Raw genomic sequence first — 25,411 nt, 5'->3', positions numbered from 1 at the left:
TGGATGTGGAACCTGCTTAAGATTCTCTCCCTCTGCCTGCCCACCCTCTCTCAGCCTTTATTAAAAAAAAAAAAAAAAAAAAAAGGAATTGCTGAATGAAAACATAAGCGTTTTTTTAAGATTTATTTGTTGGAGAGAGCACACAGGCAGGAGGGGCTGAGGGAGAGAGAATCTGAAGCAGACTCCGTGCTGAGTGTGGAGCCCCTTGTGAGGCTTGATCCCATGACGGAGATCACAAAGAGCCAAAACTGAGAATCGGATGCTTAACCAACTGCGCCACCCAGGTGCCCCTGAATGCTTTAATTTTAAAACATTTGTTGTCAAATCATATTTCTCCCGTCTCTGTATGTGCGCACCTTTTTCTTTCCTCCTTAGCAGCAAGAGGTTTTATTACTCTTTTAGATTTTTGTCAGTCTGATGGGTGTAAAGTGATTTCTCAGTAGTACTTTAATTTCTACTTCCCTGGCTACAGTGAGTATATTTTTGTATATTTATTGGCAGTGGACTATGAATTATATTCTTTGCTCATTTTTCTATTAGGATGTTTTTTTCTTGTCAGTTTACAACAGCAATTTCCTGAATTTATTGTCTGTAATTCTATTTATATCTTTTTACCATAGGAAAAGTTTTCAACTTTTGTCAGGGCACCTGGGTAGCTCAGTTGTTTAAATGTCTGCCTTTGGCTCAGGTCATGATCTCGGGGTCCTGGGATCGAGCCCCCCATCAGGCTCCCTGCTTGGCGGGAGCCTGCTTTTCCCGCTGCTTCTACCTGCTATTCCCCCTGCTTGTGCTCTCTCTCTCTGTCAAATAAATAAATAAAACCTTAAAAAAACACTTTCATCTGTCAGACACATGTATCTGTTTACAGCTTCTGAATTTTCTTCTTGGAATAACATGGTTTTTCCAACTTCTTGACAGTATACACTGTTTGTTAGAGTGTCTTCAATGAATTTTACATTTTTTCATCTAAGTCTTTAATCCATTTGAATTATAATTTTACATATGATATAAAACAAAAACCTGATTTAAATTTTTATATGAAAGTTAAGTTCAATTTATCCAGTTTCTCCAGATAATTTCCTGTTGGGTTTTATTTGGAATCAAAATAAATTTACATATAATTTTGAAAGAACTGACACTTTTGGGATGCCTGGGTGGCTCAGTCGGTTAAGTGTCTGCCTTCGGCTCAGGTCATGATCCCAGGGTCCTGACCCTGCATTGGGCTCCTTGCTCAGTGGGGAACCTGCTTCTCCCTCTGCCTGCTGCTCCCCCTGCTTGTGCTCGGTGTCTGTCTCTCTTTCTCTCTCTCTGTGACAAATAAATAAAATCTTAAAAAATAAAAAGAATTGACACTTTTATAATAGTAAGTTTTCTCAGTCCAAGAATATGACATGGCTTTCCATTTCTTCATATCTCAGTTTATGCTCTTCAATAAGATCTTACAATTTTCTTTGTATAGGTTCTGTGCCTTCTTTTTAAAATTTATGCTTCGGTGTTTTATAATTCTTGTCACTGTTACAAGTGGAATATTTTCCTCTTTCCATATAAGAACTTATTGCTAATATAGTAAAAAAGCCAGACTGTCTTTTAATTCTAGTGGGCATTTTATTAGGGGTTCTTAGGGTTTTTTGAGATATACAGTCATTTTAACAAAAATAGATAACTTCAACTCTTTTTTTCTACTGTTCATATCAGTTATTTTTTGCCATACTGCATTTGCTTAAACCAAGAGAATATGAAATAATAATAGTGATTACTGACAAAACTGTCTAATTTCTGACTTTAGATGAAATTGCTTTAGAGTTTTACTTTTTAGAATAATATTTGTTCTTGGATTGTGGTTTTAATTCTTTTTATTCCTAGTATACTCAGAGTCTTTAAGATTTGCTGCTGGCTTTTATCAAATACCTTTTCAGCATAGATGACACCATGTGGGTTTTGTCTGTTGATTTGTTGATGTATAATAGACTATGGTTGACACATTTCCTGATACTGACCCATCGTTGAATTTTTGGAATAAATTTTCTTGGTCATTGTATTCATTTGCTTGGGCTGACATAACAAAGTACCACAAACCAGGTAACTTAGAACAATAGAAACTTCTTGTCTTACAGTTCTGGAAATAGAAGCCCCAAATCAAGGTGTCAACAGGACCATGCTGCCTCTGAAACCTGTAGAGGATGGTTCTTCCTCACCTCTTGATAGCTTCTAGTGATTTGCCAGCCATCTTTGGCAATCCATGGCTCATAGATACATCATTCCTGGCCTCTGTCTTCCCAAGGCATCCTCCTTGTATCTGTCTTCACACAGCCTGTCTCTGTTTCTCCATATCATCTTCCCACCATGTGTGTCCTTCTCTGTGTCCAGATTTCCCCTAATATTTATAGAATACCTGTCGTATTGGATTAGGGCCCACTCTAGTGACCTCACTTTCACTTGATTGCCTACGTAAAGATCCTTTTTCCAAATAAGGCCATGTCCTGAGGTACTAGGAGTTAGGACTTCAACATATCTTCTTTTTGGTGGGGGGACAAAATTCAACCCCAAGTCTTACTTTAACAATTTTGACATATTCCTGGATTCTATGTGACAATAGTTTCAATACTTTCTAAATAATTTCTAAGTAAAATATCTTCTCCCCTTCTGTAGGTTGCCTCTTCACTCTCTTGATTGTTTCTTTTGTTGTGCAAGAACCTTTTTAGTTTGATGTAGGCCCACTTGTCTGCTTTTGCTTTTATTGGCCTGCTTTGGTGTTATATACAACAAATCATCGCCAGAACCAATATCAAGTGTCTATTGACCATCTGTTTTCTTCTAGTTTCACAGTTTCAGGTCTGATACGTCAGTCTTTGATCCATTGCAAGTTAATTCTTTTATGAGTGGTAGAAGATAGAGGTCTAGTGTCATTCTTTCACCTGTGAATATCCAGTTTTCCCAACATTTATTGAAGAGACTATCCTTTCCTCACTGTGTGTTCTTGGTGCTTTTATTAAAGATTAGTTGACTATACTGTGTGGGTTTATTTCTGGGCTCTCGATTCGGTTCTCTGTCTATTGCATGCCACAGTCACCAGAGAATGTTTTCATTCATTCATTCATTCATTCACTCATTCTGTAAATATTTATTGAATATGCCTACTGTGTATCTGGCAGTATGTGAGCGTTGTGAATAAGTCAGACAAGATCCTTGAATTCGTGAAACTTAATATTAGTAGAAGGAGACCATATATTACCAGATATAGACCGTTACCTGGATAATTACACTAGGGAGTGGTAGGAAAGCTCAGAATTCAGGGACCCTGATAGAGGTTACCTAACCCTGTCTTGGGAGCAATAAAAGGCATCTGGGGAGCAGTCAACCAGACAGATTGGTGGGAAAGAATCATGGTGAGAGAACAGAATGTACAAAGACCAGGGATGAGAAAGATTCAGGGAAACTGGGAGAACTGTGTAATAACAAAGAGCTGCTACTCATTCATTGAGTGTTTATCACATACATGCCTTATAATCTGCTGAATACATATATCAGTGTCTGTCTGTATCCTTACAACGAGTATATGGTGGTTGGGTGTGACGATCTTATTTCACAGAAAAAGGAATGAAATCTTTAAGTTTTTAGGCAACTTGCCCAAGATCACATAGGTTGTAAGTTGGTTTGAATAACTCCAAATGCATGATACTAACTGTTATAATATCCTGTGGTTCTCTGTTTCTTCTGTTTTATTCACTGGCTTCTCACCCTCCTGTACCTGCCTCTACTCGTTCCCCAAATGTTGCTGTTGACTTTTGTTTCTCTGGCAATATGCTCCCCCTTAGAGGCTAGATCCATCAACCACTCCAGGTTAGTTCCTCTGCAGTACCCAGTGGCTTCCAAGCTCTCTCCACTTCTCATACACGACGTGCTTTTCTAACATAGCCTTTCCTTGTGTTATCCTTCCTTTCGGACATGTGCTCAGTTTCCAATAGGAAGTCAGAACTCTTCATATTCCATTGCTTCCTTAATCTGGCTCTCCCACTTTGTTTCCCTTTAGTGACCTACACAAATCCTCTGCTAGAGCTAGGCCTGTCTTAGCCTCATCTGTGTATGTGATGGTCCTTTCTCATGCCCTTTCTTGCTTCTAGGCCTTCACACGTGCTTTCCTTCTAGCTAAAAATTCCCTTTTCCTACTTCACGTAGCCATGCCCTATTAATGTTTCAGGTAACTCAGCATAAATTTTACATGTCATACAAAATCTTCTTTGATTTTCCTCTGCTCTGTTAAGTGTCTGTCCTTGAAACCATCATAACATCCATCATAGTACAATGGTAAAATTGCCTATTTCTTGTCAGCTACCCAACCCCTACCCAGTACACTCATTGAGGGCAGTTATGGTCCTAGTTTACCACTGTAGCCAAGCACTTAGTACAGTGCCTGAATGCAGGAGGCAGTGAAAAAATATTTTGTTAGATGAGTGAATGAACAAATCAATGAGTGAGTGAGTGAGGGAATGAGTGAATGAATCCATTATATGCCCTCCACCTGAATGCTTTCCTTAACAAAGTAAAGACATAGTTGTACTTTATAAATCCTACCAGTCCCTTCAGACCTAGATTAAATTATATCTCTTCCATGAATTCATCTTCAATTACTCTAGGCTCCATTTACTTCTTCTTTCTTTGACTTTCTTTAACAGGTATAACAATTTAGCATCAAGTTTTGAATTGTCTTATTTTCTAATTGTTTTTGTATGTCTTGTCTCATCAGTCATAGACTCCTTGAGGGAAGAAGTGTACTATATTTTATATTTCTTCATACAGGGTTTGGCATAGGGTAAGGCTTGAATACTTGTGGATTTATGGGTCTCACCTGTATTGTAAGAGGCATGAATAAATTTTCATGGAAATTATTGCTCACATCATTAAAGAGATTGCCAGAGCTTTGTTTTATCTCACCTACATGATCTTAGTCCAGTAGTTGTTGCCATTCATTGATTCAGAAAACATTTGAGTTCAACTTGGTGTAACATAATTTAATACATAATTACACTTTATATGAGTCACTATTTTTTCATGCATGTTAATTTCATCTACTCAGTTTTATTGTATTTTCCGTGAAGGCAGGGTCACTTTTTCATACTTGATCACCTATGTAGCACTCAGCACATATATATATATGTATGTACAGTATGTATTTGTTTAAAGATTGGTTAATTGGGTATCATAAAATAGAATGCCACTGATGAATGGCCCTCAGTGTGATGCCTTACTAAAATAGTATTTAATCACATACACTTTATGTAGGATTGTAATTCATATAGAAAGTTGACTTTATAATTGCTCCCTTTTATTTTTTGTACGTGAAGGTTTGGCATTGACTTTGATAATTTAAATAGTCAAGCCACGCCCCAAAGTGAAAGATCTCAAGTGTCTATTGAATTAAAAAAAGAGCAAATATAACTCATTGTTCTTTAAGAGTATGCAATCTATTATGTGACTTATCTAGCATTCATTATTTGAAAGATTTCACATTAAAGAAAACTCTTATCTGTTATGTGTTAAAATCCCATGAGATAGTTAATTCTCTCTGAAATAATTGGAATGGATAAATAAACATGGAATTAAAGAATGGGCACTGCAATTTTACCTCAAGCAATAAGAAACAAAATGTTTACATCATTATTTTTAGGCTTTTTGAAATATGTGGTATTTGGATAATATTCAAACAATAATTATTTGTTTTTCCTTTCTAGACAAACGAAATAACTGATACTAAGGTAGGTCATTTCAAAATCACTAGAACTTCGTGAATTTTCTGCTTGACTAACTTTGAAGCACCCTGCTTACTCCCACTTAGGGAAAGAAAGTTTTAAAAAGGCCCTCCCCCAGAGGTAGGAGTAAGAGTGGGTCCTGCACTCGGTTATTACCCGTTGCATGCTTGGGGCTGTGGCAGCTCGCATTTTCCTCGGCAGAATCCACTGATGAGACTAACCACCTGGTATGTAAGTTCTCCTCAGGTCTCATGAGCTGCTTAAAATAGCAACAGAAGTAGCTCTGAAGAAGATGTTTTCCTGGATTTGTGCAAGAACGATTACATAAAGACAAGTGTGAGGAGTTGACCTTTATTCTCCTCTGGGGTAGCTGTTGAAAAAATCAAGTTTATCATGATAGTTTTTTGTGATTCCATATTACCTTAGACCCATAAGTGTATTTAGTAAATTTTCCTTCATTTAAGAAAGGTATCATAAAATCAGACTTAATCAGAACTCAGAATTTATGGTAATTTTTAACTAATTTGCCCTTCACTATCCATAAAATTTGCCAAATATTAACCTAAAAAATTAGTACCCTCACAAGTATCTAATCCATGCATTTACATATTAAAAATTAATATACTAACCATAAAACATGATTAAAGCTGGTCCTTCTGTAGAAATACTTTGTTAGCCTATTATTGTTGAATATACATGAATTTAAAAGAAAAAGTGTACATATAAAGTACTATTATCCAAACACTTCAGTAACTCAACTGGCCTCATGTCAAAGCATGTAGGCACTAGGAGGTTTTGCCTTTTCAAGAATGAAGCAATGGGTTAAAACTACAAACCCCTAAAATCTGGGGGAAAAATTTGGAATAACAGGCCTATAAAATAAGCCATCAGAAATACTGAGATAGAATTTAATCAGTGCCTATTTTCACATGATAACCATCTAGTGGAGGATTATTTCCTTAAATTACTAGAAAAATATTTAAAAGAAACATGAAATGAGAAAGCCCCAAAATGTTGTTGTCAAGGAAAATAGAATATGCTTTTAAATATAAATCATGTAGATACATCACCTATGTAATTTTTTCAGGTCATGCTCACAACACTTATTTAATTATGATGCATGTAGAAAATTATGGAGTCTTTAAAAAATTATTCCTCTCATTCTTTTTTTTTTTTTTAAGATTTTATTTATTTGCGAGAGAGAGAATGAGAGACAGAGAGCATGAGAGGGAGGAGGGTCAGAGGGAGAAGAAGACTCCCTGCTGAGCAGGGAGCCCGATGCGGGACTCGATTCCGGGACTCCAGGATCATGACCTGAGCCGAAGGCAGTCGCTTAACCAACTGAGCCACCCAGGCGCCCTCCTCTCATTCTTAATTACTTTAAACCAACACTGGGCCAAAAAGAATTACAGATGAAATCTAATTTTATAGAAAAAGCTTAAATAAAGTTATAACTGAGCAGCAGACAATCAAGAATTATATATTTTGATGAATAGATTATTTTTTTTAGGAGTAAAATTTTGGATCTTTTCCATGACCTTTCTTGGCCAGATCTGCTCAAATGAGTATTTTCCTTATGAAGGGCAAAATTTTATAAGACCACCTCCTTTATATGTATTGCAAATCTGCTCTCATTTTATAATAACCAATCCTTTCTCTTGTAGCGCATAGTACAGATTACTCTTTTATCTGCACTGGAGTATCTCAAATGAGCAAATGTGAAGGCATACTTAAAGGCAAGGGCCTACCAAGCAGAAAAATACCGTCAAAGGTCCTTCTTTTCCAAAGGGCACCTTGATCCATAGCTGCATAAACACATAACCCTTCCTGTATTGTTTTGAGGGAATTTGCCCTCCTGGAGAGTTTTCTTTCATTCTAAAGATTCATGAGCTTCTATAACACATTAGGCAATAAACAGAAAATGTAGTAAGCAGGCTTGGCCTTGGAAGCAAAAAAATAAAACAAATAGGTAAACATTTTTAATACCTAATATATATGCATTTCTACACTTATTTGTCAATCCTGATACTAATCCGATAGTATATGAATAATTTAGAACGTGCAGTTTCGTCAAAAAAAATTGTAATGACTTATGGGGTGCGTAGCCCATGAAATGTCTTCCATGTCAAAGCCTTATATTTAGAAACTTCAAAATAAAAGTTCTAAGCCATTTTCATCTATAGTCTTAATGAGCTTTTAACCACAGAAGTTTGGAGCTTCAAGAATGATACTTTATCCATGTTACGCTTTTTGTGCTAGAAGCGTATTGTTAGAAGTATCGTTGAATCAGCAACTACATGACTCATAGATACCTACATCATAGGACCAGAAAGGACTATCTAGACTCATTTAAAGCATTTTCATGAGTTTTCTTGTGAGAATATATCCTGTTTTTTAAAACTTTGCAAGAAGAAAAGTTTAGACTCTCCCTAAGAAACTTCTTACAGCATTTAATTAAAAAAGCATCAGAAATCTTTGTTCTTGCTCTAAACCACTCATTTTGTGATTTAAACATGTTTCACATTCTCTTCTTAAGACACATTAAAAATTGGGCGGCACATACCAGATAGTAAAACTTCATCATGGAGCCACACTCCTCTCAAAACTGTGGTACTGGCACCATCTCAGCTGTGAGATCTTTAGAATGGTCCAGAAGCAGACTCTAGTCTATATGGATTTTGTGTATAACTTGTTGCGTCCCCCAACAGTGGGGAATCAGTATATGATTTTCTATAATGACGTGTTATTGTCCTCAGAGAAAAAGTCTTTCAGAATTGAAATGTATGTTAATTCTGGTTCCGTTATTAACACCAGAGGCACACCTTATAAACATGAAAACTCTTTAATCCAGCCGGTCTGCTCTAGATACAGAGAATGCTAATGCGTATGGGAGCACGGACACTAGTGTATGCATTGCTTTTCTTGCGAAGTGTTCAGTGGCACCTGTACTCACTGAGTGTCTGTATTGTGAGGAGGTGAGAGTGGGAAGGGGCTGTAGGAGGTACCCAGGAGTAGAGCTGTATCTTTGGACTCCAGTGGAAGACCCCTTCCACGCACAGAAAATATGCATCACAGTGCTGTTTTTTTTATTCTCTAGAGTATGGACTTTACTAACCGAGAACATTCAAGGCATACATCTATTAACAAACTGGAATATGAGAATGAAAGGCTCCGAAATGATCTTGCAAAACTTCATGCCAATGGCAAATCAGCCTGGGCTAACCAAAATGCCTATGAGGAAATGGGACTGTACACCTATCAAAACCAAATAAAAATGGAAAAACATGAAGATAGGTATGTTAACTCCCTTATATGAGGACACAAATGTATGCACATTTAATAGAAATGTATTTTGAAACAATTCAAAATAGAATTTTATAAACTTGCTCTTCAGTTGTTTAAATTTTATTTTACAGTGAGAATGCGTAGGATAGACCTGTTGTTTTATATGAAATTCTGTGCTATCGATAGCTCTCAAAATCTAACAGGGAAATGGGTAGTGTTAGAGTGAATTTTCGTCACTTCAGACACTTCTTAGACACTGATGTGGCAACAGAATATACAAGCAAATATTTTTTAATGTCATAAGAAAAACTAGATTTTCATATGTTACGTATATTGTTCAAAGTAGAAATATAGGACAGTGTCACTTCCGAGTTAACTTCAAAATACAGTCTTTATACCGACGCTCCTGCAGCAGCAACAAAGCGGTGGTCACTTCCTCGGGGAAGAACTGGACAAGGGGTGAGAGGTTTCCTCTGAGTGAAGAGAAGCATGTGGAGAATTAATATCTGCTATCCACATGATCCCCTTTTAAAGTGTGTTAGTTCAAAATTTAAGTAAATATGTCAACTCTAAAATCAGACTAATTTATTCAACTTTAATAAAATATTTATGGAATCAAATCTGTCTCTGGAGACTTTTCACTCTTCTTCAAGACTTGGAAAGTTCTCAGCAAAATAAGTTTCTTTTCTAGCAGGGCAGCTCTGAGTCATTAATATGCTAATGTACATTGTGAGGTTCAAGAAGGGATGTGGTGTGCAACACTCCTCAAACTTATTTAATATCAGATTTATTGACATTTCGTGGTGCCGCGAAATGGTAAATTGATAGGACCCAACTTCAGTACAACTTTTGCTCAAGAACTCATAATACTTAGCAGGAAAACCTTGCATACTGTTTTCATATAATGTAATATTTACAACCTTGGGAAATTTACTAAACCTCTGTGATCCTCAATTTCCCATTGATAAATAGGGATAATAATTACAAGGTTTTTTTGTGAGAATTAGAGAACACATAGTTCCATGTAAACCACGTATTTCCATAAATGTTAGCTATTCTTACTGATATTATTATTACTAACAAAATTTTTAGCATTTATAATAATATGAATACGTCACTCACAGTGCCTAAAAAGTCGGTGTTGATGGCCAAATGGCTGAATCTGACATTTCCTCAGAGATAGTCCTGTGGAGGAGGGGTGATGCCAGGCTCATCTTTATAACTAGGCATGCCCAGTTCTACAGGTGGCTAAATCTGTAAATCCATGGGACATACCAAAAAATAGGTCTGTTCAACATTCTTGCGGATGTCGTGTGTGTCTCTCCTACCTGTATCACCTCAGCCCTGTGTTAGAGGATATGTCCTAACCCGATGCAAGAAACAGCCAGCATTCAAAAGTGCTAAATTAATAACCTTTCTTCAAGTAGTTCAGGAAGGAAATGAGGGCAGGCTGGCTGCTACCCTAAAAGACAACTGATGGGAGCATTCTGGCCGGGGCTGGGGGGGTGGGGTGCGGATGGAACAGGTCACCGAGGCAGAGCCATGGGCCAGCCCTCCGCTGAATGTGCTCATGCCTGCTGGCCAGTAGAACCAAAAATCTGTCCAAAACGGGGCTCATTTTGATTGTGGCATAGAAGTATTTTTCCTAATATAGAATAAACCCTTCTCAAAGTGCTTCCCTACTCTACAGATTTATTTCTCCGTGGGTCAAATCACGATCCCATGTATACGGTTTTTTCCTTGTCAAGAGAAAAGCAGGCCCCTAAAGATATGATAAAGGATCTTCCCGTGGATGTTAGTCAGGACTGGCCTGCATTGAGCCCCCATTAGGGGCGGAACATTGTTTCCTATTCTTGCTTGTTGGGAATAACTTTGAAAGCCTTAAGCCTTAGATGAAGGTACCAGGAGTTATTTAAAAGGCAGTTACTCTGCCTTTTATTATTTTTAAAAAGTAATTTTATTGTTTGGATTGCCCCCTCTTTTCTTTGTTGGGCGGCACAGAATGTGTTAAAAGCACCTAACAAAAACAAGACCGTAGGGGACACAGAAAGCAACACAAGAGGTAAAATGCTCAGCAGGAGATTATCTTAATAAGCAGTTTGGACTACTATCCCTGCTGCAGAGCCTTGTGTCCTGCCAGTCTCATCTGTTGAAAGTTTCATTAAATTTGTTTTAATGCCTTGTCTGATTTCAGTGTTCTCCAGTGACCTGATTTTTAAAAGAAACAGCATTTCAAATGTTCTGAATAAATTATTACCATGTAGAACCCGCTATGGGGAAAGTGTTGTTGAGTTGCAAGGACAGCGGGCTCAGCAGTGGAGGGCTGTAAAGTACATGTCTATTAATTTTAGCAAGTGAAAAATGAAATGTTCCTTCTTTCCCTCACACAGCTCAGTGAAGCCAAATAGTAAAAGCTATATATATTCGTTAGGCATAAAAATCATCAGAAAATACGGAGTCATATTTACATAGCAATGGCTAATGCGGTGAGGTCTCATTAAACTATTTTAGAAAGGAGAAAGCTTTTAGGTAAAATTATATGAAGATAGTGTTCCACAAACATTTTTTTTAAGATTTTATTTATTTGTCAGAGAGAGAGAGCACAAGCAGGGGGAGTGGCAGGCAGAGGGAGAAAGAAGCAGGACCCCGACTGAGCAAGGGAGCCCGATGCAGGGCTCGATCCCAGGATCCTGGGATCATGACCTGAGCCGAAGGCAGACGCTTTAACGGACTGAGCCACCCAGGCGTCCCCCACAAAATTTTCAAGTCTAACTTTTTTAGCCGCTTCCTCCTTTTAGCTGAGGAAGATTCGCATAATACATTTTTATTTTTAAATTTTATTTAAATTCTATTAATTAACATATAGTGTATTATTAGTTTCAGAGGCAGAGTTCAGGGGTTCATCAGTTGCATACAACACCCAGTGCTCATCACATCACGTGCCCTCCCCAACGCGCATCACCCAGTTACCCCATCCCCCCACCCACCACCCCTCCCGCAACCCTCAGTTTATTTCCTATGGTTAAGAGTCTCTTATGGTTTGTCTCCCTCTCTGATTTCATCTTATTTTCTTTTTCCCTCCCTTCCCCTGTGATCCTCTGTTTTGTTTTTTAAATTCCAATATGAGTGAAATCATATGATAATTGTCTTTCTCTGATTGACTTATTTCACATAATACATTTTTAAATAATCTTTTATCCACTTGGAAGTAAACCAATTTTTGTTGTTGTTTCATTCCTATTAGAAGTAATAAGTTCTTCATGCTCATCCACTTAAAATGCAAAGCATTTTAGGATATTCCAACAGATTTGCTTTCCGATAAGAAAGTTATTCAGCACTTAAAAAAAAATTATGAGTAAGACATAATTGAATTTGGTGAGGATGTATTAAACATTTTTAAAGTTTTTAAAAGTTAGAGTTTTGAAGTTTAAGGATAATTTACAAGCTAGTTTGGAATAGTGGTATCCAGAGCAATTAACATGACTAATTTTAATGACAACTCAATTTTGTAATAAATGGGGTTTCATCTCTATATATGATACATACGTAAAAGTCAATGTATGGTTTTAAAGGTTACATCATGTATTGGAGAGAGTTTAGTGATCACAAATATTAATCATTAAAATTGCTTCAAATCTAGTTTAATAAATAAAAAGATTCTAATACTAAGAAAACCACAAAGTCGGTAGGTTTGTCATAACTACTCTCACAGAATCCCTCGTCAAGGAATGAATAGTCATCTAGAAGCAAAAAAAGTAAGTTGAGAAAATTTTGTACCAAGGTGTTACTGAATAAGGAGCAAAACATAGCAGGCTGAAGAGTTGTGGGCCAGGGAGAATGAGGAGTTCATAGACCAGGGAGCATCACATGGAGTGTTAGAAGGTGAGGCTGGAAGCAGGCAAATTAGCACTTGTGAAAGGATCCTGTTCCATGCTGAGGACATTATCTTGTAGCCCAGGGAAAATTAACAGAGGGCCAGGAATGGACGTACAGTCAGACAACTCTGAAAACTGCAGACAATTGACTCCAAGGTCTCAAGGGGGCAGAGTTCTGCTCCCAGCAACAACTGGGTCCTGCCCTCCCGGCCAAAGTAGGCAGAGGCCTTGGACGAGGGCCTGTGGAAAAGCTAACTGAAAAGACCAGCTTGTGAGAGGGAAATAAAAGCCTTTGGAAATAACCTTTAGGATAGCTTTTAAATTGATAGACTGAGCATTTTTTGCAAGGTGGTTTTATGAAGTATTTGAATAGCTGCATTCTAGAAGAAGAACTTTTCAGCTATAAAGACGATTTAAAGCAAAAGGATTTTACTCCATAATGGAGTCTTCCCTTTCAATCTCTACATTTTATGACTCTTACAGTAAAAAGCATGTTCATATATAAGTTTTAAGAATTAACACTGTAAAACTGTATCGATACATCCAAAGCAAAATGGATAGTTGAGATAATTCTGTAGAAAATTCAGGACAAATAATACTTTCCCTGAAATCTTTGTATAATTGAGATTACAAGGAGATATATATTTCTTGAGTCCTTTCTATAATTATCTTATTTTTTCCCACTGTGCTTTGAAGTATAGATGGTAGCCTCACTCAAAAGGTTTAGCTGGAGACTCTATGCACATGTACTCTGCAATTGTTGCAATTCTATCTGAATTGTGGGATGTTTCATCTTAACGTGCACATCATAAACCATGTTATTTCAGTTTAATTTGCTGTTCTGTTTCCCTGGTAATTATTGTTTGGAAGAATGGATTTAAAAAAAGATATATTTCGAGATAAGTAAAAATGGAAAACATGTTGTGTTTGTTGTTATGTCCTAATTTACAGATGTCTCACTTAACTTTTATTGTTATTTGTATGCATCACTTTGAAAATGTTTACATAATAGGAAACAAGCCTGTACAGATAGATAGTCTTTGGATAAGAGCAGAGAACAATAATGTGAATTTTTTGGAGCTGCGTGAAATTAAAATATGAAGGCTTTGAAAATGGTAAATCAATACCTGTGGAGAATTTGAATAATCAGTAAAAATGAATAAATAATTTTAAGTTGAAGGGATTCTTATGTTTTCATGGGCTTTGATGATTTTGATTAAATTTCAACCCCAATTTCATGAATTAATGTTCAGAAAGATATTTATTTAGTCCCAAATAGCTCATCCTGTTAGGACGTTTTTATATAAAATTTTACTGGAAATTGGTTCGGGTTTTTGTTTTGTTATTCATTTGTTTAGTCAGCATACCAAAATTTAAAATCTCACTGGTATTTTATTCAGTCTCATCTTCTACCTTATATTTTAGCACACACAACCAATTCTGTACTATACCTTTCATCCCAACTGTGGAGTTCAATTCTCCCAACAACCCATTTTTTATCAATGAAAAAATTAAAGTCACAGAAAGATAGTTTCCTGCTCAAGGTCAGTGTCATACAAGTACTAAGTGTGGAAGAGTTTAGCAGATGATATAAATTGAAAAAATGTTACAAATTTTTTTTTTTAAGATTTTATTTATTTGAGAGAGAGTGAGAAAGAAAATGCATGAGCAGGAGGAGGGGCAGAGGAAGAAGCAGGCTTCCCGCGGAGCAGGGAGCCCGACACGGGGCTCGATCCCACAACCCTGGGATCATGACCTGAGCCGAAGGCAGACGCTTAACCTACTGAGCCACCTAGGCACCCCAAAATGTTACAAATTATTAAGCCCTATAGGAATTAGAATTATTGTACAAGGACTTGTTCTAGCATAAAAAAAAAAAAAAAAAAAGAAGCATAATTCCTTTAAGAAAGCCAGCAAGGTTAAGTGAAATAGAGAATACAAAAAGAGGATTATTTAGAATTGTCAAGGGCAGCAGTGTGAGCTGTTTTGAGATTCTTCCCAAACTGGTATCATGTTATTTAATTAAATGGCAAAGAGACCTGAAAGTAAAACACAGAAAGGGATACGATATAGGCCATAAGAGTAGAAGAATATTTTTAACAACTACCACTATTAATCATTAGAAATGACTCATCTGGAAGATGATTTTCAAAGAGACACTGAGGTAAGAAGCCCAGAGCTTTTGTCCTGCTTCCCCCCTTGTTAGACAACACAGAAATTTAAATCCTTAGCTGCATGAACAAGCCGTGTCCTTGGTAGTGGTAAACGAGGACCATCCTTCTCTCCTAGACTTAGCCAAGATCGTGAGCCAAACCGAAGTGTGACGCCTCCACTACCACCTTTGCCATTTCAGACCAAAGAAATGACAAGTCCCCTGGCTAGTGACGACGAAGTGTTCCCACTGGTGAGTTGCGGGTTGTTGGTTAATTTTTTCCTTGAGGGAGGGATTACTCTTACACTGATACCTATATACTGATGTACACAGAGTGGTTAAAAATATATATATATATTGCTCCTTGGATAGGACTCCAAGGTGGGTCTGTGGGTCATTTGGCCCTGCCTTCCATAGAAGGAAAAGAGATCCATAATGTTGCACGAAGTATTTCAATCTATGGCTATTCACCTCCAGTGCAGGCTGGAATTATTGGTGATGCTTTTTAAAAATCCAAGTGCTTAGGACTCATCCCTAGACACGCCGTGAGCCCTCAGTGATCTGCCTATTTTAGAGAGCTACAAGTGATCTTTTATGCCTGTTTAAAAAAAAAAACAAACTTTTTTATTGACTCCGACATACATACAGAAATATGCACAGATCAGAACTGGACAGCGGGATGAATTATCACAAAGGGAGCATCAGGTAACTAGCACACAGGTAATAAACAGAACGTTGGTGGCACTCCGGAAGCACCTCTCACATCCCCTTCCAGTCACTTCTTCCACTTGCTCCCAAGGTAACCACTATCCTGACCTTTAATGTCATGAATTAGTTGCAGCCATTTGTAAATTTTATGTAAATGGTATCATACTATATGTGTTCTTTGTGTCTGGCTTCTTTTGCTCAACATTATTTCTGAGGTTCACCATCCACATTGTTTTATATGGCTGTAGTTGGTCCATTTTTTTTCTCTATAGTATTCCATAGTATGAGACTACAATTTATCCATTTTACTGTTGGCAGGCATTTGACTGATTTCCTGCTTGAGAATATTACAAATAATACTGTTAAACACATTCTTGTATGTGTCTTTTGGTGCACATGTGTACACATTTCCGTTGGGTATATTCCCAAGAGTGGAATTGCTAGGTCGTGGGATATGCATAGGGTCAGCTTTAGGAGGTAATGCCAACTGTCTTCCTAACTGTTTGAGCCAGTTAATACTCCAATAAGAGTGTTCTTCTTGTTATATATTCTTCCCAACACTTGGTATTATTGGTCTTTTAATTTTAGCTTTCCTGGTCAGTGTGTAGTAACTTCCTGTTGTGGTCTTAATTATGTATCTGGTGAATAAAACTGAGCAACTTTTCATGTATTTATTGGCCATTTTGATATTCTCCTTTGTAAAGTGTCTGTTCAATTTCCTTGCCTAACTTTATATTGGATTGTCTTTATTCTCATCGATTTGTAGGAGTTCTTTATATATTCTGGATATAAGCCCTTTGTTGATTATGTATATGGCAAATATCTTCTCCCACTCTTACTTGCCTCCTCACTTAATAGTATCTTTTGGTAACCAGAAGTTCCTAATTTTAATACAGTCAACCTTATGAATCTTTTTCTCTATAGTTAACATTTTTGGTATCCTATTTAAAACTTGGCCTTTCCCAAAGTTATAAAAATATTATCCTATGTTATCTTCTAGAACCTTTGGCTCTTTATCTTTCATATTTACATTTACACCTGGAATCCATTTTTGCGTATGGTGCAAGGTAGTATTCTCAAACCGTTTTCCCATGAAAATATTCAGTTGAATTTGCACATGTGTTCCAGTCCTGTACATTCTATTGAATTTTTTATATACAGAATCAAAATAATGACATTTTGTTTTCTACTTTCATATCTTTGTACCTTCTTATTTTCTTTTTCTTGCTTTATTATCCTAAGGCCTCCTATAAATGTTGAGTAGGAGAAGTGGTAAAAGCAGTATCCTTCTCGCATTCTTAATTGCAAAGAGAAAGCTTTCAATATTCCACCATTGTGTCTGATATTTACTATAGGTATTCTGTAGATTCCTTTGAAAAGATTAAGGAAATTCCCTTTTATTCCTAGATTGCTAACTGCTCATGAATTAATATGGAATTTTATCAGATGCTTTTACTGCTTTTGAAACGACCAAAAGAAAAGAAAATAAATGACCATATAATTTTTCTCTTTTGCTTGGTTAATGTGATGTTTTTTCTTGTTAACCCAACTTTGAATTCTTGGAATAAACTCCACTTGATAACTGCATTTGATCTGTTCATATTGGCTTAGAATTTTTGCTTTGTGTTCACTAGAGAAATTAGCCTATAATGTTCCTTTGCTGTCCTTGTCAAGCTTTGGTATCAGATTATGCTGACCTCATAAAACAGGTGGGAAAGTTTCTTAATTTCATATTCTTCTGTTTCTTCATTTTCCTTGACTCTCTGCATTGGTTTCTATGCATAAAAGCACCACCTCTCCCTGTCTTAAGAAAGTGGTTTCATGTAGGTTAATTTCAGTCTTCTATTTTTCAGTTCTTAAATTTTCATTTGATTCTTTTTTACATTTTCCAGTTCTGTGCTGAAATTTTCTGCCTTATGATTTAATTTCTTGAACATAATAATCACAGGGTTTCTTAAAGTAGATGTCTACCTCAGAAAGTAAGTAGTATTACTCTTAGCAATTGCTTTCACTTGTATTCAAAGTATGTTATGCAATTTTCAGCACCTCTCCATGATATACTAATATTGGATACAAATTATAAACAATGACAACAACAGAAAATGTTTAAACTGGATGGGGTATCCCATGAGTACTTTTCTGTTTTTCTGAATTCTATCACCTTCTTTTGGTAGAGACTGGAAGTAAGATTTAAGCTGTTGTGGAAGGAGAAGACTTAAAACCATTAACTTTTGAAGCGTTAGAGATCTCTAAAGCCTTGAAATGCTCTTTTGTGTTCATCTCAACATAAAATGCCAGAATTATTTGAACAGAATAAAATTTCATACCAATAAAGTAACTGAAATAAACTTCCTTATTTAAGCTATGGGAACTGCTAAGGGGATTTAGCAAATTCTGTATCAACAAAATTTGGATCTTTAAGGACTCTGAAGTAAGCATATACTCGTGAAACCAAACATGATGAATTGTTAAATGCCATATGGTTCTAATGTCAGATGATTTTAGCATTTTAGGATCATTAGTCTCTGCTCAAATATCACCTCATCCAAGGGGCCTGAGCAACCAACCTACAGTAGCATCTCCCTCTCTTTTCCCTGACCCCTTGTCCTGGTTTTTATTTTGTTCATAGCACTTCACCATAAAACATTTTATGTCTGCTTGTGTGTTTGCCTCCCTCCTCCAGAATTTAAACTCCATGAAAGTAGGGACATTTTCTGTCTTTGTTTACTGTTGTAACCCCAGCACCTAAAACCGTGTGTAGCACTAGTAGGCACATAAAAAGCATATGAGAGTATCTGTTGTAATAACTTAATAAACACTGGGCTTCCTTCTATCTCTAAAATTCTGCGTCACTCCTTGGAGGAAGTTCATAGCCCCAGAGTTGCCAGGAAAGAAAATTCTCTACTGTTTTTGGTCTGGGCATGGGGAACTTAATCTGTGATGTTCCCTGAAAGACATGGCCTAGTCCACTGTTCTGGGTCCAGTAGTTCCCCCCCCACGTCTGCATTTTAACTTCTACAACAATACTGTTCCTTCTAAGACCACCAGCAACCTTCTACTTGTTAATTAAATATGCTTTTAAGAACTCGTCTTCCTTAATCATTTTTTCTTGAAACTCTCGTGTTCTCTGGCTTCTATGACCCTATTCTCCACTGATTTTCCTGCTGCCTTTCTGGTTACTTTTTCCCAGTATGCTTCCAAGCTTCTCTCTCCTATACCCGTCCTTTAAATATTAATGTTTGTCATTAGCTTATGGCAGGTTCTGTTCTAAACACATCTTTGATGGGACAGACAAATCTATAGTCTGGTGAAAGAGAGGAACCCCCCCGAGTTGGATGAACAGATTAACAAATAGTGTTACAGACACAAAATGGAATACTATTCAGCCATGAAAAGGAGTGAAGTAGTGATACATGCTACAATGTGGTGGATGAACCCCCAAAAGACTATGCTAAGTGAAAGCAATTAGCCACAAAAGGTCATATATTTTATGATTCCACCTATAGGAAGTGCTGAGAATAGGTAAATCATAGAAACAGGATGCAGACTGGTGGTTACCAGGGGCAGCGCAGGGAGCAGGGAATGGAGATCACTGGCTTCGTGGGTTCAGTTTCCTTTCAGGATGATGAAATTATTTTAGAACCAGATAGAGATGGTGGTTGCATAACATTGTGAATGTACTAAATGCCACTGAATGGTTCATTTTAAAATGGTTTTATTTGATGTACATTTTACCTCAAAAAGGGGGGGGGGAATTAATGACTGGAAACAAATGAATATATAAAAAATATCAAATAGTGATAAATTGAATGACAAAAAGAAAAGCCAGTGATGTGATAGGAAGTGATGGGAGTGTGAGGGATTACTTTCGGTTGAGTGGCCTGGAAAATGAGAAGGGGACCCTGAGGAGACCTAAATTATGTTGAGACCTAAATTAACAACAACAAAAAATGATCCAAAGATCTGGAGGAAGAGGGCTTCAGGCAGAGGGAGCCCCTGGTGCAAATCTGTAAGGCAGGAACAAGTTTGGTAAGTGCGAGACCGAGACGGGGGGGGGGGGGTGGAAAGGTCTGGAACCTAGGAAGAGAGAGAGGATGGAATGAAATGGGGACACAGAAGTAATCAGAGGAAGACCAGATCTGTAGAGACTATAGGCCAAGGGAAGGAATTTGAGTTTTGTTTTTAAAGTATCTTTTAGGAAGACCCTTTTGATTGTCAAATAAATAATAGAGGGGCAAAGGTAGAAGTGCAGAGAACAATTTTTGGGCTATTTCAGTAGTCAAGGCAAGAGATGATGAGCTGGTTTGGTAGCGGTGGAAATAGAGCAGCATGTGGGATCCAAAATGTTGTGGAGAACAGACCAGACTGACAGTGGGTTGGCTCTGGGGAGTGAAGGAAAGAGAGGACTCAGAGATGAGTCCTAGGATGTTGGCCTGAGCATTGGGTGGATGCTAACACCACATTCTGACATGAAAGACTAGGGGAAGGAGCAGGGTTAGAGGAGAGAATCATGATTTCTAGATTGGGCACTTAATTCAAAAATGTTTATTAGACATGCAAATGGGGATATCACATAGGTGTTAGGATATGTGACTCTGGGATTCAAGGAAGAGATCAGAGCTGGAAACAAAATATGGGAGTAATCAGCATGTGGCTGATATTTAAATCTATAGGACTGGATGAGAATACTTGGAAGGGTATAAATAGGGAAACTGTCCTAAGACAAAGCCTCAGACCATAACATTTAGTGGTCCAATGGGAATCTTCAAAGAGAGGAGGGAAGATTGATGGCGAAGGAGGTGGGACCCATGAGTAACGAGGTTCATTTGCAGAAACAGCCATCGAGAAGATACAAAGGAATAGAATCCATGGTATAGGTAGAAGTAAGAGTCTCTGAAACAGAGTATGGCCTAAAATATAGCTACAGGTGCAAAAGGTGTGGAGACGGAGCTCCCTCCCGAGAAAGAGGCAAGGCCACCAGGTAATGAGTGAGAAAGTGAATATGCCAGAGAAGTGCAATAGAACGGTCAGGAGGTGTTACCATCTTACATTTGAGGTCATGGACTTTAAGTGAAAGCAGTCCCCACAGTAATACAATTCGTCCTCCGTCCGCCTGCCTGAGGATGCAGCTGCTCAGGTGCGGGCATGGTTCAGGCAGTTTATTTAGGCCTGGGTTTTGCCGAGTACCTAGGACAGAGAACAGGATACAGGGAAGTGCGGGGGGCGGGGGGTGGAGACAAATTGCTGAATGGTTATAACGATGGATCTGGAATATAAGCAGAGTTAGAAGGGAATGAGTGGCGTGAGAAAGTGGGAATACTAGACTAAGCTGGAAGGATAATAGATGGGTTGCTGAAAATCTTGATTAATAAATAAAGCAGTTATCATTGCTGACAATGTCGAGAACATGAACATGGGAGTGGGTGCCTGAAATGAAGTTATCTCCAAGATTCCATTTTTGAATTGCCTTTTTTATTTGCATGTCTTAGATTATTTCAGTCAGACTCACAGCTTTAAATATCTATAACTTTAAAATATCTCTGATCCAGACCTACCTTTTGAGATCTGGACTGATGATATATCCCATTTTCTATATGACAATCTGTTTGAGTCCCAAGTCACCCCTAATTCAGCATTATTTAAAATCAAATGCACTTTCTTCATTCATATGTTAATCCAAAAATTTTGTTTAAAATGTACTCTGTGCCAAAATCTGTGCTAGAACCTGGGGAATCGAAAATAAACAAGACCTTACCCCTAATGGGCCCCTTTTACTGTTTTATTTTTTCTCAATAAATGGCACTGATGTCACCCAGTCATCACTCAAGCCAGAAGTTAGGAGGTCGTCCATCTGCGATCAAGTTTCCTAGAATCTGAGATGGAGATTCTTATGAAAGTGATTTATTGAAGGTAGTATTCTCAGCAGAAGGAGAGTCAGGAAAGCAGTCTAGGGGAAGGGAGAAAAGCTAAACAAGGATGAGGTCTCAGCTAGAGATTAGCTTGGCCTGGTCTCACCAGGAGCTTGGAGCATGTACTGCAGGACAGTCGGTTCCCCTGGAGACAAGAAGTCTGGCGTTTTGTGCCCCGTGTCAGTCAGTCCTTGCCCCTGAGAGGAGAGGGAATGGGCTGAGGGGAATACTGCAACTTCTCAGATGAGGCAGGAGGCTCCAGCCCAGCCGAGGGCAGGTCTCCAGAGAACCAACACCCACAGTAGCTGGAGGATAGCTGCACCAGCCCGGTGAAGGGAATCCCCATAGGGCACCATCAGCATCCGCTGCAGTCCACCTCTTGAACCACTCAGATCCATGTTCTCTTCCTGCGGTTCATTCCATTCAGGCCTATCTTCTCTAAGCTTCTGGCTGGCCATAATTTCTGGGAAAGCTTATAAGAGGAGGGTTAGTGCAACAAAATACAGGCCTTGATACTGCAACTGGTCTCAAGGACTTGACTGCTAGTCATCATCTCATCACCCATTCTAGGCTCCCATGCCCTTGTCAGGATGTGGTTTGCCATTTACAGTTAAAACCGGGCACGAGGGTATTTAAAGAAACCTCAGTGGCTCACCTGAATATCAGACATATTCCTTACCACCTCCATTATGTAGCAGTAGTCTTTGTGATGATTAGGGCCAGATACCTCTGCCGGGGGGTAATACCCCTTTTCTGAGCCTCTGATCTATTGGCACAAAGAGCCCAAGGTGGCTGGGTACCAGCCAATGCTTTAAGTTTAGTGAAACTCTTACAGGTCTCTTGGTGGAGGCATTTCCCTCTCTGAGACCCACCACCTGTACATCAACAGAGTCTCAAGATACGAAGACAGAAGGTACAGATTCTCCAAGTGGGTCACCAGAAGTGATAGAGAGTGGGGCCATTCCTCCATCCTCCCTTTTGTTCCCAGATTCGTGTATTCTACCTGTGGGAGACACAGTAGTATATAATAGCCATTGGTTGAAAGTCTATACCATATCGTGAAAACGGTACCCCATCCTCACAGGATATAATTTCCCAGCTGACGATGCCCCAGCCCTGCCTTCAAGACGTCTATCAGGCTAGCATATCGTCTAGATGGTGCTGTATGCAGGAAGACCAGTGAATACCATGGTCATGCCCCACTGCCATACTCCTCTGCTGTAAATTAGGTTCCTTTACTATTAATCAGGATCCCACGTCAGTAAATCTGTCTCTCTGTGAGCTCTCAGGGAGTGATCAAGGCCAAGGCCCTTCGGGCAGGAAAGGCAAACCCATAGAATACATGTCAGTGCTAGTAAGGATAAAACATTGCCCTTTCCAAGGTGTAAGGGACCTGGTGTAAACTAATTGCCACCAAGGGGCTGGCTGGTCTCTTTGAGGGATGGTGCCATATCAGGAACTCCTCAGCTTTGGTCTCTATTGCAAGCAGATGAGACACTCAACAGCAATGGTTAGCTAACTTGGTGAAAGGGAGACCGTGCCGTTGAACCCATCTGTAATTTCCACTGGAGTGGCCGAGGACAGAGCTTGATCCAGTCATCCTATCCACTTCGTAGATGCTCTGCCTCAGTTCCTGCATTGCATTCCTGCATTGCAGGAACTGTTCTGTGAGTAGTATACAGTTTTCTGCTACAGATGGTGTGGCCTTGCTCCAGAATCTTAAGGGCCTTCAATGCAACTTGCCTAGTAAATTCGCCAGAGGCTACACAAGGCAATTTTTTTCTATCAGAGATTCCTCTAGTATGAGATCTGCTAAGTCATCTGGCATAAATTAGGACTTCACAGGTCACAAACAGTTAAATGAGCAAGCACTTCCATATTAGCACGAAGTGTGTAACTGGGCGCTTACCACTGAGGCTTTGTCGGCTCTAATTGGACAAACGAGCTACATTCCAGCATTAGGGCCCTCCCCGTGAGGAAGCCACTCGAAGCCCGACATGCATCATGATGCCAGCCCTCCTCACCTGGCCAACTCCAGACAGCAATTAGCTCCCTTTTTCAGCCAATCCTTAATTGTTTTTTTCCTATTAAGCTTTCTTTGCCCAAGTCTACTATAATCTTCACTTTAGCTTTTTGGAGTTGCCTATTTTCAGATGAATACCTTTGGTTTTACAAATTAGTCGAGTATGTTTTAGGCAAGTCCCATGGTAATTTTGTTGTCCCTGCTTTTGCAGTTGGACATGGTAATATTCATTTCTGGAGCTTTCGAATGTAATGGTGCTGTGATGTTTTCGTTCCTTGAGGATTTCACGAGCAGTCACTGTATTACAACAGCAGAGAGAGTTCAGCCTGGATTATTTCATTAAGAATTGCGCTGTCTGACCATGCCAGGGATGAAGCATGCCTGGAAACAGGAAGGTTTAGAAGGCTTTGTGTTCCTCATCTAACATTTCTTTCTCTCTTTAGTCTCCTCCAGATACAGTCTTCCCAGCCTCTTTGGCTGCACAGCATTTCCTTCTGGAGGAAGAGAAGCGAGCAAAAGAATTTGAGAAACTTCTAAATACACATATTGATGAACTGCAAAGACATACAGAATTTACTCTTAATAAATACACCAAGCTAAAACAAAATAGACACATATGAGCTTTTAAACTCTTTTATTTGCTTCCCTCACCCCAAGAAAAAAAGCTCTGGCAAAATATTTACAAAGCTGAATAATGAAACTGAGAAATTTTGTTCTGTTTTCTTAAGTAAATCATTTCTGTTAGGCAGCTAGAAAATAGTAAGTATTTTGTTCGATAAAGCTGTTTGTATTTCTACATTTACATAGTAAATTGTTTGGCTATAGAGTTACGATAAAATAAACGTGACTACTTCAAAAGAGATTCGTTTCCCAGTCTAAGGAATATTGTGGAATTAAATATGGGTTTTTTTCCCCCACTTGAATCATGTACACTGAAAACCCATTTCCTCTGTAACAACACAAAATGAGGGAAAGGGAATGCTGCATTCCAAATATCAACGCATCAAGTGCAGCTCAGTTCTAGGTTTGGAAACTCAAGGATTTTTAAAAATGAAAAGACATTATTCTGAGCTATGTCAGCATCCTAAAATGTCTTTTAGAAAAAAAGTATAGCTTTACTGGTTCCACGTTCATCCTTGTAATGTCTCTGTTTTAACACAGTAAGACATGGAACATCCCAAGATTAATGCTTTCCTGTTAGCACTAATTACTTCATGGACATGAACAAGATCAAGAAGATACGAAACATTACTGTTGTGACATTCCTCTTTGTAATACCTCTGTTTTTAATACAGTAAAGGAATACGAAATTCTGTGGACTGAAAATGTAAATGCCAAATCTGTATACAACAGTAATAGCATGGTAGTAGACAATAAAATTCAAGTTACAAACATATAAGCATGACAATCCATTCTTCTTTCTTTAAAAATGACATCTATATACAGATTATGAAAAATCCCTCTATAGTTACTCAAGGTAAGTCCTACAGCTTTTATAGTTTTCTTTTTCCCTTTGGAAAGACTGAATCTCAACATACTGAAAGATGAAGTCAAGATGTCTATAGATAACAAGTGTCATTGTCATGTGAAAAATGCAGAGCCCTGTTCCCTTAGGTGATGGGACTGTGTAGATCTGTACAGCTCTTGCTATTTGCAGAAAGCCTTCACATAGCAATACTCATTTCAACTCAAAACAAGCCTGTGAAATCAGC

The 25,411-nt window shown here is 38.3% G+C and overlaps 1 protein-coding gene across 5 annotated transcripts in view; it reads left to right on the top strand.

The window, feature by feature from the left end:
• The window catches only part of DEUP1 (deuterosome assembly protein 1), a 106,501-nt gene extending 81,408 nt beyond the window's left edge, over positions 1 to 25,093 (top strand). For all 5 annotated transcript variants that reach the window (XM_035009390.1, XM_035009393.1, XM_035009392.1 and 2 more), the window contains 4 exons: positions 5,730 to 5,753; positions 8,845 to 9,041; positions 15,197 to 15,311; positions 24,143 to 25,093. In XM_035009390.1, the coding sequence (XP_034865281.1) occupies positions 5,730 to 5,753; positions 8,845 to 9,041; positions 15,197 to 15,311; positions 24,143 to 24,319 (513 nt within the window). In that variant the 3' untranslated portion in view covers positions 24,320 to 25,093. The remainder of the gene's footprint in view (positions 1 to 5,729; positions 5,754 to 8,844; positions 9,042 to 15,196; positions 15,312 to 24,142) is intronic.
• Positions 25,094 to 25,411: the final 318 nt, after the last annotated feature.

This window comes from Mirounga leonina, unplaced genomic scaffold (genome assembly GCF_011800145.1).
Source record: "Mirounga leonina isolate KUSES-001 unplaced genomic scaffold, KU_Mleo_1.0 Mir_153, whole genome shotgun sequence".
NCBI lineage: Eukaryota > Metazoa > Chordata > Mammalia > Carnivora > Phocidae > Mirounga > Mirounga leonina.
Note: the sequence above shows the minus strand (reverse complement) of the source record. Positions and strands in the feature narration are given on the sequence as shown.